The sequence below is a fragment of the Bos indicus x Bos taurus genome, chromosome 19 (assembly GCF_003369695.1).
Source record: "Bos indicus x Bos taurus breed Angus x Brahman F1 hybrid chromosome 19, Bos_hybrid_MaternalHap_v2.0, whole genome shotgun sequence".
In the NCBI taxonomy this organism is placed as follows: Eukaryota; Metazoa; Chordata; class Mammalia; order Artiodactyla; family Bovidae; genus Bos; species Bos indicus x Bos taurus.
Window position 1 is genome coordinate 21,147,116 of NC_040094.1, and position 14,258 is coordinate 21,161,373.

The window sequence follows — 14,258 nt, forward strand, 5'->3', positions numbered from 1 at the left end:
AAGTATATTTTACTTATGTTTATATACTCAAGTCCCAGCACAGAGCTGTACCGTAAAAAAACAAAACTGTAAATGTTAATTGAAGCTGCCAGTGGAGGGAATTAACAGACATCTTTTTGATCTGGTCTCCTTTTAATTGCCTCCCTCACCGTCTTGTTCAAAGGGAGGGACTGCAGAGGGCCTCCCCTGTGGCAATCTGATCCCAGCTCCATTCCTCTTCCAGAGAATGTCATGGTAACCGACAGCATCTCCCTTTGAGCCACATCTTCTACTGCAGCTGTGCTTCCGCCTAGAGAAATCTCCTTTCACTACCCCACTGCCCTTCTGGATCTGTTTCAGGAGCGAATTTAAGTTTAGAGTCTGAATATGGGAAAAATTCAAGAGCCTGAGTACTAAATACAAAATCCAAACAACCTCAGAGTCTTCTCAGATGTCATGTATTAATGATAATCATAGACTAACGAGCGGTGGTTTTGTCCTGGAGTGGTTGCTGCTTGCCAGCCTCAGCCTGCAGTGCTGCTGCAGCGCCCTCAGCACATCCTGCTCCCCCAGGTTGCAGCAAATCAAGATTGCTTCTGGCACAGCCTCTTTTAACTGGAGGTCTTGGCAGTGAGCTAGACTGGGGGCCTTCCCCAGCTGTATAGCACAGCACGTACTTCATTGCTAACCTAGGGGATGGGAGGAAAGCTGTGCACAGCACAGCACCAGCTGCCCCCAGAACAGAAGAAAGCCGTTGCTTTCATTAGGTAAACTGACTTTCTCTCTGCTAAGTAGGCTGTAGGGCATCTGGTCTGGAGGAGCTAGCATCTAGTGTGAAGATGTTGAGGCCTTAGAAGACTGAATTTGTGGGTCTGATAGCCTAATTAAAGCAAGCAGTGTGTGGGGGCTGCTGTACCCAAATCTGTTTTTAATGACTCAGCTTAGGGCTGAGGGGGAGCCATATTAAAATTAGAGCACCACATTTAATTGGCAGAAGTTTTAGATACTCACTTCTCACTTTTGGCTGTACTCAGGATAATGACCTTAAGGAAACAGATCTTGGGGGGTGGGGGGCATCAATCTAACCAAGGCTCCAATATCACCATCCTGTGGGACTTAAACATGGTTTAATATAGGGGGCTCCCATACTTTTTGATCTCAAGACCCCTTTATACTCTTGAAGGTAATATAAGATTACAAAGACGTTTTGTTTATGTGAGTTACATCTATGGATGTTTATGAGATTTATATGTATAGGTGTTTACCAGATTAGAAGTTAAAACTAATAGATAAATGTGAATTGATTTTAACCTAATAATAAGCCTGTTTGCAATATACAAGTATATCAAATCAACACATTATGCACCTAACTTTATACAGCATTATGTGTCAATTATAGTTGACCCGTGGACAACAGGGACCTGAGTTGCTGACACACACCCCCCACACACACAATGTGCATACTGCTATCTCTGCCTCAAAAACAAAGGAATTGATGAATGCCTCACCCAAGGGCAGGAAGCTGAAACATTTTGAATGGAATCGAAACTCAAACCTGGGTTCTTTTGATTCCATGTATTGTGATCTCTAACAGAACATAAACTTTCTCCCACACTTAATTTTAAGATATGTACAATGAAAATACAGATACTACTGTGTTTACTGGGGGGAAAAAAATCCACATACAAGTGAACCCATGCAGTTCAAACCCATGTTCAAGGGCAAATTGTTTATCAGTAAAACAGAAAATAAGCCTGCTCTGCATTGTAACATTTTATGGAAAACAAGTATAATCTTCAAAACAAAATAAAATTTAAGAAGAGTAGCATTATTTTTGTTTGGGGGTTTGTGAGGTGGTTGTTGGGTTGTTTTTTGTTGTTTTTGCAATTTTGGCAAGTTTTTTTTTTTATATTTATTTATTTTATTTATTCATCTTGGCTGCCTCGGGTTAGTTGTGGCACATGGGCTTAGTTGCTCTGCAGCACGTGGGATCTTGGTTTCTAGACCAGGAATTGAACCTGCATCCCCTGCATTGCAAGGCAGATTCTTAACCACTGGACCACCAGGGAAGTCCCATTGGCAAATCTTTTTAATGTTTGCTTTAATACAGTGATGTGGATTCTCACACCTGCTTCTGCATTCAGCGCATTGTGATATTACATGTCGTAAAACCTCTGGAAGACTTCACTCTACACATGAAAGAAAAGAGAGGGTGATCCCTGGACCACCTTTGAGAGCTACTGATGTGATAGCAAATGTGATAGCAACAACTGTTTCTTTGGATTCAGACAGACCTTAACTCAACTCTCAGGTCTTACCGTTGAAAGTAGTATCACGTTGAACAAGTGACTTCATCTCTGAGTATATTTTTTCCTCTGTTGAAAGGACAGAGAAATGTGCTATAATCCACAGGACAGTGTTGGCCTTAATAGGTTATTTATTAAATGTCTGGAACTTGTTAGGTGTGCAGTAGATTAGGGAAGGTCTACGTTTGTTTATTTATTTTTGGCTGTGCTGGGTCTGTGTCGCCGCGCGTGGGGGCCGCTCTCTGTTGCGGTGTGTGGGCTTCTCGTTGTGGTGGCTTCTCCTGTTACAGAGCAGGGGTCTAGGACATGGGGCTTCAGTAGTTGCAGCATGTAGACCTAGTTGCCCCGCAGCATGTGGAATCTTCCCTGCCCAGGGCTCGAACTTGTGTCCCTTGCATTGGCAGGCAGATTCTTAACCGCTGGACCACCAGGGAAGTCCCTTTATGGTCCTTTTTGGCTCTCTACTAGAAGTCAACTTCTTGGGAACATTGAATCCTATTTCTCTTCAAATTCCCAGCTCCTAGCAGAGTGTTTCTACTTGGTAGACATTCAGTACAGTTTAAAAAGAATGGCATCTGAAACTTCAGTCTAAAATTGAACATAAGACCATTCTCATTGATTCTCCCTTTCCACCACAACTTGTACCTTCAGTTTTGTTTTCTTGAGTTCAGTTCATCTTTACTTGGTTATGGTATCAGTTGATATCAGTAAGGGTAATTTTCAGGAGAATTAGAGCCATAGCACTTAAGGCTCCTTCTAGAGCTTAGACCACTTGAGATAGCCATTAGCCACCGTCCTCCCTCTCCAGGCCCACTGCCATCTTTAACTGGGAAGACATGAATTAGTAATCTATTTAGCAGATACTTAGCAGTTTCTGTTCTGTATAGAGCACCTAGTGGGATACAGCTTATCTGCTACAGAATAAAAATGCAGTGTAATGCCTCTTACATTGCTGTTTATGTTTTTGTGATTTTTTTTTTTTAGTCCTTTAATTGGATATTGTCTCTGACTTGCAGAAGCTTGTAGTCTAAGTGGAAAAAATGGACATAGACAGTGGACCATAATTCAGGACAGCATGAGGAGTGGTGCTGAGTGGAAGAGCAGCCAGCTTCAGGATTCCAGAATGGAATTTTGATGCTCTGATTTGTGTGATGTATGCTGCGTTTTAAAGCCCAGGGAACTCCATGTCATGGTTCTGTGGTTCTCCACTGCCATTTCTAGGTTTTTGGATGCATCTAACATCAGGGAGGTAGAAGAGAAAGTTGAGATTGGTTGGTACTGAATTATAGAATGCTGGAAATTTAGGCCTAGGATCCAATTAACATTTTTTTAAATAGTGAACTAGACTCTTTCCCCTATTATGTCGTATTCGCAACTACCCTGCATGGTAGGTAGTGCTGTTGCCTTTTTTCAAATGAAGACATTGATATTCAAGCACATTCAGTAATATGCTTACCTTTAAGACCTAGTAGACGATGGGACCAGGATTTGATTTCTACTCTTAAGCCCAGCGATGTTTGTATTTAACCGTGTTGCATTTAATTTGTAGGCCGTGGAAGTCTCTTTCAAAGTGTTTTTTGGTTTGTTTGTTTTGCTGGGGAGGTAAATGCTCACAACAGAGTTGTGGTCCTAATGTTTCTGAAGAGGCCCCTTTTCTACCCACATGCTCCCGACCAGTACTCACACAAGTGGACTCAGGTTCATGAAATGATGTTTAATCTGTTGAAAAAGATTTTCTTTTTGACTCTGCCAGTAGCTCAGCTATAGTTCCTATCATTAAGTTGGAATTTAATTATTGTTTGCCAGACTTACGAGTGAGTCATATAATCTCACTACTACTGTATCCCTACCTATGTAATTATTCCTGCATTAATTTCTTTCTTCATCTGCCCATTTCTATCCCAAAATGGTAAGTGAGATAAACCTCTTTGGACAAGCCATGTGGTATTTACAGAGATGTCCAGTATAATTGCTTTTTAAAGGTACACATGAGAGGGGCAGTGGTGAGAGAAATGGATAATAGAAGAGGTGGAGCCATCTTATTCTTACTCGCTCCTCCCAGATGGTAATGATTGGACAGAGCAGTGACACATAGCTGAAGGCTGTTTGTGGAAATGTTTAAGAGTCCTCTCTCTCATTTTTTATCCCCATCTCCCTTTCTTCCCTAGTCTCCTTCAGGCAGGCCGTGAGAAGCTGCAACAATGTCTGATTTTGTGGAAAGCGAGGCTGAGGAGTCTGAGGAAGAGTACAATGATGAAGGCGAGGTGGTGCCCCGGGTCAACAAGAAATTTGTAGAAGAGGAGGATGACGGTGAGGAAGCCCCAGCCTCAAGCTTCTCCCCACTATTGCTAAGCTTTGGATAGTTGGATTCTTGCTGATGAGAGGCTCAGGCTGAGCACAGAAGTTGTCACACATGAGAGGTACCAGCTTGAGTAATTTTCAGTCATTCATAGAAAATATTTACTAATTATCTGTCTGCTGTATGCCAGGCACTGTGCCTAGAACTAGGAATACAAAATAAAGACCTGACTGTCATGGAGCTTACATTAGTGGGATGGGACAGCCAGTAAACTAAGAAATACACAGGGGATGTTTCTCTTTTAGAGACCTAGCAGTGTTGGTATTTATGCACCCAGTTTCCAATTTTTCTGTTGAAACCCAACCATTAGGATCATTAGCAGAGTAGAACCAACTACTCTAAAGTAGAAAACAACTTTAGAGACAGTAAGGAAAATGGAAGCTTTATCAAAAGCTTTACAGATGAGAGAAGGAATATAGCTACAGAGTTTATAAACTGAGAAGAAACCAAAGTTATTGGTGGCTGTAAAACCCCTAGTCAAGATTTTGACCGACCAGAGTAATTAGGAAGCTCATCTTGCCGAAAGACAGATAGTGAATGTAGACAAGAGTTTCCTTTCCAGAGGCTACTGCTCTGAGCCAGTGGTCATGTTTTTCGCCTTTGGATTGGATGAGGCAGAAGAGTTAACATGGCATCCAGGTCATCTGGTTCAAAGCAGATAAGAAATAACAGTTAAGCAGGTGGTCCTGCCCCAGCGCCAGCCTGTTTCCCAAACTGCTTGCCTCAAACATGCATGTTTTCCAGATGAGGAGGAGGAGGAGGAGAACCTGGATGATCAGGATGAACAAGGAAACCTGAAAGGCTTTATCAATGATGATGACGATGAAGAGGAAGGGGAGGAGGATGAGGGTAGTGACTCCGGAGATTCGGAAGACGAAGTTAGCCACAAGAAGAGAAAACGCAGTGAGTAGCCCCTCCCCAGATCAAGTGAGGCTGGGGTGGAAGCCAGTGGAGGAGGGGCCTCCCGGTCACAACCAGCAACATTTTGTTTTCTCTAGCATCTTTTGACGACCGCCTGGAGGATGATGATTTTGATCTCATTGAGGAGAATTTGGGTGTCAAAGTCAAAAGAGGAGTAAGTGCCTTTTTTGTCTCTGTCCTTGAGGATGAAGGAAGAAGCCCTTGAAGTTCAGTGGCCCTGGGAGGTGGTGGGAGGCACATCCAGAACCATCTGGGGAACTTCAGCAAGGAGAAAGTGGCTCAGCATCGTGGTGCCGTGGAGCCCAGTTCTGGGTGCCTGTCAGAGTTTCAGGAGTGGGCCTTGGGGCATCACTTGATGTGACATTCTTTCCCATTTCCCTCGTCACTGTAACTGTGGTGGGAAAATAGAAGTGAAATTGGAGGGCAGGCATCGTTATGCCAGTTCCCTCAGACCCTGACCAGGCAGACTTTCTACCCCTTAGCAAAAATACCGACGTGTCAAAAAAGTCTCAGATGATGAGGACGACGAGGAGGAGGAATATGGCAAGGAGGAACATGAAAAAGAAGCTATCGCAGAGGAGATCTTTCAGGATGGAGAGGGGGAAGAAGGGCAGGAGGCCGTGGAGGCCCACATGGCTCCTCCAGAAGAGGAAGAGGAAGATGATGAAGAGTCAGGTATGTACCATCAGGTAGGGAAGCCAGTTTGGGGCAGGGGGTTGGGATTTCCTGCCCTGAGGAATGGGACGGGAAATCACTTTTCAGCTACTGGCCTCCAGCATTTGACAGAAAGGAGTTCCTTTCCAAAGGCTCTCTTCTCTTCACTGGCCACTCATATAGTAGGAACTAAAGCCATTCAGTCCTGCCTTTGGGCACTAATCCCTCCCTTCCCTACCTAGACATTGACGACTTTATCGTGGACGATGATGGACAACCTCTGAAAAAACCTAAGTGGCGGAAAAAGCTTCCTGGATACACTGATGCGTGAGTGGAGTCTGGGGCAAGGTGGTCATAAGGGCATCTAAGTGGACCCAGGCAGGAAGGAAGAGGGCAGAGGCCTTGGCCAAAGATAGAACAGTCAGCTCTCAGCCACTTTGCCTCCTGCCTCTGATAACCTTCACCAGACAGTGACGTCAGACTGCACCTCGAAGCCCTGAAAGCTCTCTCTGCATCCTAGTGCCGGGGCGGGGTGAAGGGGGCGGCACACATCAGCAAAGACCCAGCCTTTCTCTAACATCTGCAGCTGTGCGTTCACTTGTTTATGTATCAGTCTTCTAAGTATAATTTTGTCAGGAAATTCTTTGCTCTGAGAGAATACTCTAACATCTTAGCAAAGGATGGATCCACTGAACATGATATGAACTCATCTGTCCTGTTACTTTTTTTTTTTTTTAAATTTTATTTTTAAACTTGTCCTGTTACTTTTTGATCCTGGTCACGGACATGTGCCAAAGATGGGTTTTCATCTCAGTAAATGAGAGTTTCCCCAGAAATAGCTACCAGCTAAGCCTTTATTCTGTGGTGAATATGCTGTTTTTGTTTAGATTTCCCTCAGCCTTTCTAGTTCCCTCGGGGCAGGTAAAAGATCTCTGCAGGGGCCGCATCTGTCTCCTCTCACCAGAACCTGGGCCAACTGCCTTTCGCTCTCACCTGCAGGGCTCTGCAGGAAGCCCAGGAGATTTTTGGTGTGGACTTTGACTACGACGAATTTGAGAAATACAATGAGTACGACGAAGAGCTGGAGGAAGAGTACGAGTATGAGGACGACGAGGCTGAGGGCGAGATCCGAGTGCGCCCCAAGAAGACCACCAAGAAACGTGTGAGCCGCAGGAGCATCTTCGAGATGTATGAGCCCAGTGAGCTGGAAAGCAGCCACCTCACCGATCAGGACAATGAAATCCGAGCCACTGACTTGCCTGAGAGGTTCCAGGTAAGGAAGCAGCAGCCTCTGTCCTGCTGAACTGTCATCAACTGGCCCGAGTCACCTTGGTACAAGGGTTATAGCAGAGATCAATCTAACAGTAGTTTATAGGGGGGCTTTCCTGGCAGTCCAATGGCGAAGACTCCATACTTCCACTGCAAGGGGCACGAGTTCAATCCCTAGTCAGGGTGGCGCAGCCAAAAAAAACAAAAATGATATATAGGAACTTGGCTTTGAACCCCAATCTGACCAGGGGTATAGGAAGTCTGGCTCAACATAGACTCTGATGTGTCTTAGGGTTCTTGAAATGGCTCTCTCTGTTTAGCAAATATACGACATGCGTACTTCTTGCCAGACAATACTTTTCCAGGTACTGAAAACATGTGCCTCTGGAGCACATATTTTTATCCAGAAGTGCGTGTTTTTGCTGCACGAGATACAAGATAAAATCAGTCTCATGCGCCTGTGTTATCCCCTGCAGCTCCGTTCCATCCCTGTCAAGGGGGCTGAAGATGATGAACTGGAAGAAGAGGCGGACTGGATCTACAGGAATGCCTTTGCTACACCAACCATTTCTCTGCAGGTACCCCCCTAAAAAAGAGCCTATGTTTTGACACGAACCAGAAGTCACCTCATCAGGATGAGTAGCTGCTTCTCCCTTGCCCCAAACATCTGTGGGTCTCCCACAGAACAGCATGTGTGTACGGGTATATGAGGAGATTTTTCTAGACTTACTCTGAGAAGGTCATCCTGTGACAAGAAGCAGTTTTCTATGTGGTGAGACAAAGCAAGACAAAGCAAGTAATGGTGTTGTTGCTCTTTCTCTTTTCTTCCAACTGTAGGAAAGCTGTGATTACCTAGACCGAGGGCAGCCAACCAGCAGCTTCAGTCGAAAAGGGCCCAGCACAATTCAGAAGATTAAAGAGGCCCTGGGCTTCATGCGAAATCAGCATTTTGAGGTAGCACCTCAGGCTTTAGTGGTCCAGTGGTAAGAACGTCAGCTAGGGGTGAGGGAAAAGTTGGTTAGGTAGGGACCCCCCGCCACCTCCTGTCCTCAGCAGTGGTCCCTTGACCCAGAAATGTGAGGACTCAAGTGATCAAAAGAAACCCCTATCCTTTCTGCAGCATTATGTTCCCCCATGGCAGGACAAGCATGTGCCCTGGGTGAGCCAGGGTTCCCAGTGCTGAATTTCATGGAGCTGTTTATCCCTCTAGCAGAGGGCTTCCTTGCAGATCTTTCCTCTCTGGCTGACTGCCCATCTCTTTGCCCCGCTAGGTGCCTTTCATTGCTTTCTACCGGAAGGAGTATGTGGAGCCTGAGTTGCATATCAACGACCTGTGGAGGGTGTGGCAGTGGGATGAAAAGGTAACGTAGGGATCCGTGTCCCTCAGAGCTCTGAGGGCTGCACTAGGCATTGCTACTACTGGGGCCCACGTTGTCCCGCACGGCCCAGGTGATGTCCCAAACCCCCAGGCCTGTCAGGCTTCCCCCATGGACTCGGGTAAGGAACTGCCTGGCCTTGGGTCTCCAAAGCTAAATACCAGCCCTTACCCCTGCCCTGCCTTGTCCTAGTGGACCCAGCTGAGGATTCGTAAGGAGAACCTAACACGGCTGTTTGAGAAGATGCAGGCTTATCAGTACGAGCAAATCTCTGCTGATCCTGACAAGCCCCTTGCTGATGGCATCCGGGCTCTGGACACCACGGACATGGAGAGGTAGCATATGCGGGTTTTATTCCTTTAGAGGGAGCCCTCACGCCAAAGGCAGGTGTACCCCGCCCCTGCCCCACCCACCTACCGTCCAGAGAAGCGTAATCTTGTAAAATTCGCAGCAGGGCACCTATCGCTTAGAAAGCCAACTTGACAACACACCAGAAGTGCTCTTTTTGACAGGCAAATTCCTGTTACTTACCCATATTGGTATAAAAGGTTAAGAGGATCAGATAGTCATGTTTGCTTATTTATGTTACCTGTATGAAAAGCCACATGGGAAACCAAACTACAGCCCGAAAGTGGCTTGGTGAGCCTGGAATTAGAGAGGGTTGTGGGAGAGAAGCAGGTGATGTTAATGGCCAGTGGCATGAACCCGGGAAGGAAGGACAAAGACTGTCTCAAGGACTCTGAACTGGAGACATGCTTCCTCATCTGTCTCTTTCTTTTTGTTGCCATTTGTAACAACCACCAATTATTGGACATATTCCTTCTTGAAAGTACCTTGATTGCAGTTAAGTCATGGTTTAGGGCCATTGTGTGTCCCTGATAATTGGAGTACACAGGCATCCATCCTAGTTGGGATCTTGCCACATGGAAATTGTACCTCTTGTAGCAAACCCGGGGTATACCCTTCCTCCATGACAAAATTGAGGTCTTATGTCCCTTCCCTCCAGGCTCAAGGATGTTCAATCAATGGATGAACTGAAAGATGTCTACAATCATTTCCTGCTCTATTATGGTCGTGACATTCCTAAGATGCAGAATGCCGCCAAGGCCAGCCGCAAGAAGCTAAAGCGTGTAAGGGAAGAGGGAGATGAGGAAGGTGAGTGTTGAAAAAGAAAACCCAGAGGCTTGGTGGCCATGGCCTTTCCAAGGATGCCTTTGACTCATTACACTTTGGAGCTTTTCTCCATGTGTCAGATCCTTGGAAGTAACTGGAAGCCAGAAGAGTAACTCATGTTTTCTCCCCAGGTGATGGTGAGGAGGCAGAAGATGAAGAGCAGAGAGGGCCAGAGCTCAAGCAGGCTTCTCGCCGAGACATGTACACCATCTGCCAGAGCGCCGGGCTAGGTAAAATCTAATTGTATAAGTTCCCCGATAGTCAGCGGAAGGTAGGATGAGGACTTAAAGGACAGCTGAGTGAATCACCAGTCCACTTCTAACACTTGCTCCCATAACCCAAATCCATGCCACAGGAATGGTCCAGCTTTCCCTGTAATTCCTGAAGGAGTGGGAAACACATGATCAGAGTTCATCCTATCTTTGGGAAATTCTTTTGCTAAACTAATTTCCACAGAAAATTTCTATTTCTTCTGCTTCTGTTTAAAGCCAGCATTTTCATTGTTCATTGTGAGGCATCTTGCTCCTGCTCATTGGTGATCCTTTTTAAATTTACTGCCCAGAATTTGCAGTTTTAGACTGAAAACCAAGAAGTTATTCAGTCCTGCTGTTGGCTTACCTTTATCTCTCCTGATTTGCTTTAGACGGCCTGGCCAAAAAGTTTGGGCTTACTCCTGAGCAATTTGGGGAAAACCTCCGGGATAGCTACCAGCGGCATGAGACAGAGCAGTTTCCAGCAGAGCCCTTGGAGCTGGCGAAGGATTATGTTTGCAGGTGGGCTTGCAGTAGCTGGCTGGTGAGAGGAGGAACCTACGGGCAAAGGTGTCCTCATCCTGCAGCACCTCCATTTTCCCTGCAGCCAGTTCCCTACCCCGGAAGCCGTGCTGGAAGGTGCCCGCTACATGGTAGCCCTGCAGATTGCCCGAGAGCCCCTCGTCCGGCAGGTGCTGAGGCAGACTTTCCAGGAGAGGGCCAAGCTCAATATAAGTCCCACTAAGAAAGGTAGAAAGGTAAGCCAGTTGAAGGGCTTTGATCCAGCTTACAGTCCAGCTCTGTTTGAACTGAGTTTCTTGCCTTCACGCTTAGCTGAGCTGTCTGCCTGAGTGCAGAGGCTGGCCTTTCCCAGGGTCCAGCCCAGTCTTTCTGTTGACTGATGGTTCCCTCTTGTTGTGCAGGATGTGGATGAGGCCCACTATGCTTACTCCTTCAAGTACTTAAAGAACAAGCCTGTTAAGGAACTGAGAGATGACCAGTTCCTCAAGATCTGCCTGGCTGAAGATGAAGGGCTGCTCACCATTGATATCAGCATCGATATGAAGGGAGTGGAAGGGTAAGCAGAGCTCTAGCCTGGGGTTATTTTGGGAAAGCCTGGTCTGGAGTCTGTTGGAGGGAGGGGTCACCATTGTCTCTGGCTCACTCAGTGTTCAAGGGCATTCAGGCACCACCTCTTCGCTGTTCCTGATACCCTGTTATATCTCCTCAGCTATGGCAGTGACCAGACGTATTTTGAAGAAATCAAACAATTTTACTACCGAGATGAGTTCAGCCATCAGGTGCAGGAGTGGAACCGGCAGCGCACAATGGCCATCGAGCGAGCTCTACAGCAGTTCCTGTATGTGCAGATGGCCAAAGAGCTCAAGAACAAGCTGCTGGCCGAAGCCAAAGAATACGTCATAAAGGTGAGGACAGGGACTCGACTTTTCAGTTCAGTTCAGTCACTGAGTTGTGTCCAACTCTTTGCGACCCCATGGACTGCAGCATGCCAGGCGAGCAGCACAACCTTCAGTCATGTAATTTCCCCAGGCTAGAGCTGAAAATGAAGGCACCCCTTAATAGCTATTCTGTAGCTAACGGAAACCCCCCGGGCATAACCTGAGAGGGAGTGCACACAAGGTCATGGGTCACTCTTAAGACCTCCCTTGAAGAGCCTCTTCCTTCCCTCCCCGACCCTGTACACATTCTTCGTGTATGTGACTGGCCTCTGTACTCTCCTATTGTTAAGAACAAGGTGTGCCTTCAGGTTGTAAGCCTGCCAAGGGCTAGAAACACGTGCAAGTATAAATATGATCTTTGCAAATATGTGTCTGCCCCTGTTTCTGTAACACTTGGCGAGCCCGACAGCCATAGTGACTGGTGTGTCTCCTCCCCAGGCCTGTAGTCGAAAGCTCTACAACTGGTTGAGGGTGGCGCCCTACCGGCCAGATCAACAAGTAGAAGAAGACGACGACTTTATGGATGAGAACCAAGGGAAGGGCATCCGGGTCCTAGGCATTGCTTTCTCCTCTGCCAGGTAACTTCCTGTTCTGCATGCCTGGCATCACCCCTTACCTGTCTCCCTAATCTTGTTCTTCTCTTACTCATTCTTATAGACCTGATTATCACATGGTTCTTTTTCTTTCGGGCTGGCAGAGATCACCCTGTGTTCTGCGCCTTGGTCAATGGTGAAGGGGAAGTGACAGACTTCCTCCGGCTGCCTCATTTTACCAAACGGCGAACTGCATGGAGAGAGGAAGAGCGGGAGAAGAAGGCAGGTGTCTGGGACTGGTTATCAAGAGTACATCTTCAACATGTCTTGTCATTCAGTGGGGATATGCACTCATGGTCTACGCAATATCTCATGCAAGATCTCTGACCTGTGAACTATCCTCTTAAGTCCTGGGATAAGTCTCCTTTCATAGGCAGTAGATGGCACTCAAGATCTGAAACAGAACTGGCTTCTTGACTTGAAGCCAGTTCCTAGGCCTTGTGCTTCTGGGAGCTGCCATTACTGCCTCTGTTCTTACCGCATCTGGGTCAGCTTGTTCCAGGAGCTGAAAGCCACTGAGGCATTAAGCCAACCTTTTCCCTGCTTTCAGCATTTGTGTTTCTTCCATGGAAGGAGAAATTTAAATTCATCTCATGTGTATCCTTCTGATTTTTTTTTTAACATAACAGTATCTTTCCATTTTATTGACAAGAGTTCCATTCTAAAACATAATTTTCAGCAAAGAACTCTTTTAAAAAAGAAAAAAAAAAACCTTAAAGTGGAGATCAGAATAGTCTTGACTGCCAGGCAGTGGTTCGTGTTAAAAGAAAGACCTGAGTATGTTAACCACAGCTCACGTGTAAGCCAGATATACAGTAATCATAGGAAAGATTAACAGATGTTTAATTTTCAACTAGAGCTCCTAGTCACCTTGTTTTGTGTTCCAGTTAGACAATGCATGACGCATCATTGTTCTCTGGTCTTGTAAGGTCTCAAGCTACTTACGGAGAGAAAAGCGTTAGAAATCTCCCCTGTCCTCAGCCATTTAGCTCCAATTTTGTTTCACTCCAGGCTCAAGACATTGAAACTCTGAAGAAATTCCTTCTGAACAAAAAGCCTCACGTGGTGACAGTTGCCGGAGAGAACAGGTAGGGAGGGGCACCAGGCGATTGGGCCAGGCCTGGCTAAAGCCACTCATCCTTTATTGTTGAACCTGCTCTGTGCCTGTGAAGAGCCTTGATAACACATGGTACCCCCACTTCCAGGGGGTATCCCTGGAATATTGTACCCCTTTGTCTTCAAAGCTCTCTCCCCTGCTCCCAGCCCTGAGATGGTTCATCTCTGAGAAACTATCCAGAAATATCCCTGAGCAGCACCCCTCCTTCCTCCAGGGATGCCCAGATGTTGATTGAGGATGTGAAGCGCATCGTGCATGAGCTGGACCAGGGTCAGCAGCTGTCCTCTATTGGGGTGGAGCTGATTGACAACGAGTTGGCCATCCTCTATATGAACAGCAAGAAATCAGAGGTAAGGCGGGAGCCCACGCTTAGGCTTCACACAGGCAAGAACTCTCAGCCCCGGGGAGATAGGGAAGCAAAGATTGTCAGGGCCGCAGGATTGCACCTGTTCTCTAACCTCTGCAGAAAATCTCCCATCGTGCCAGTCATAGTTCAGGTTGGGAGCCCCAGAGATTAAATTGGTCCCAGGAAAAATGGTCCCAGAGAAGAGAACATGACATCAAGCCAGGCGGTTTGGATTTCCTCTGACTGTTAGAGCTGAGGGGACTTTGTGGCCCTGCTGACCCTCATCTGACCTTAGGCAGAGTTCCGGGATTACCCTCCTGTGCTGAGACAGGCTGTCTCCCTGGCCCGGCGCATCCAGGACCCTCTGATTGAGTTTGCCCAGGTGTGCAGCTCGGATGAAGACATCCTATGCCTCAAGTTTCACCCATTGCAGGTGAGTAGGATTTGACAAGTA

General features: G+C 46.5%; 1 protein-coding gene across 3 annotated transcripts in view; it reads left to right on the forward strand.

Moving 5' to 3' along the window:
- Window positions 1-14,258, forward strand: part of SUPT6H (SPT6 homolog, histone chaperone) — a 31,252-nt gene that overhangs the window by 4,232 nt on the left and 12,762 nt on the right. For all 3 annotated transcript variants that reach the window (XM_027519197.1, XM_027519198.1, XM_027519199.1), the window contains exons 2-22: window positions 4,454-4,595; window positions 5,389-5,547; window positions 5,643-5,719; window positions 6,048-6,240; window positions 6,462-6,546; window positions 7,219-7,492; window positions 7,965-8,066; window positions 8,326-8,442; window positions 8,760-8,849; window positions 9,057-9,199; window positions 9,871-10,019; window positions 10,169-10,267; window positions 10,681-10,810; window positions 10,896-11,046; window positions 11,212-11,366; window positions 11,520-11,715; window positions 12,187-12,326; window positions 12,446-12,563; window positions 13,353-13,429; window positions 13,673-13,808; window positions 14,100-14,237. In XM_027519197.1, the coding sequence (XP_027374998.1) occupies window positions 4,487-4,595; window positions 5,389-5,547; window positions 5,643-5,719; window positions 6,048-6,240; window positions 6,462-6,546; window positions 7,219-7,492; window positions 7,965-8,066; window positions 8,326-8,442; window positions 8,760-8,849; window positions 9,057-9,199; window positions 9,871-10,019; window positions 10,169-10,267; window positions 10,681-10,810; window positions 10,896-11,046; window positions 11,212-11,366; window positions 11,520-11,715; window positions 12,187-12,326; window positions 12,446-12,563; window positions 13,353-13,429; window positions 13,673-13,808; window positions 14,100-14,237 (2,838 nt within the window). In that variant the 5' untranslated portion in view covers window positions 4,454-4,486. The remainder of the gene's footprint in view (window positions 1-4,453; window positions 4,596-5,388; window positions 5,548-5,642; window positions 5,720-6,047; window positions 6,241-6,461; window positions 6,547-7,218; window positions 7,493-7,964; window positions 8,067-8,325; window positions 8,443-8,759; window positions 8,850-9,056; window positions 9,200-9,870; window positions 10,020-10,168; window positions 10,268-10,680; window positions 10,811-10,895; window positions 11,047-11,211; window positions 11,367-11,519; window positions 11,716-12,186; window positions 12,327-12,445; window positions 12,564-13,352; window positions 13,430-13,672; window positions 13,809-14,099; window positions 14,238-14,258) is intronic.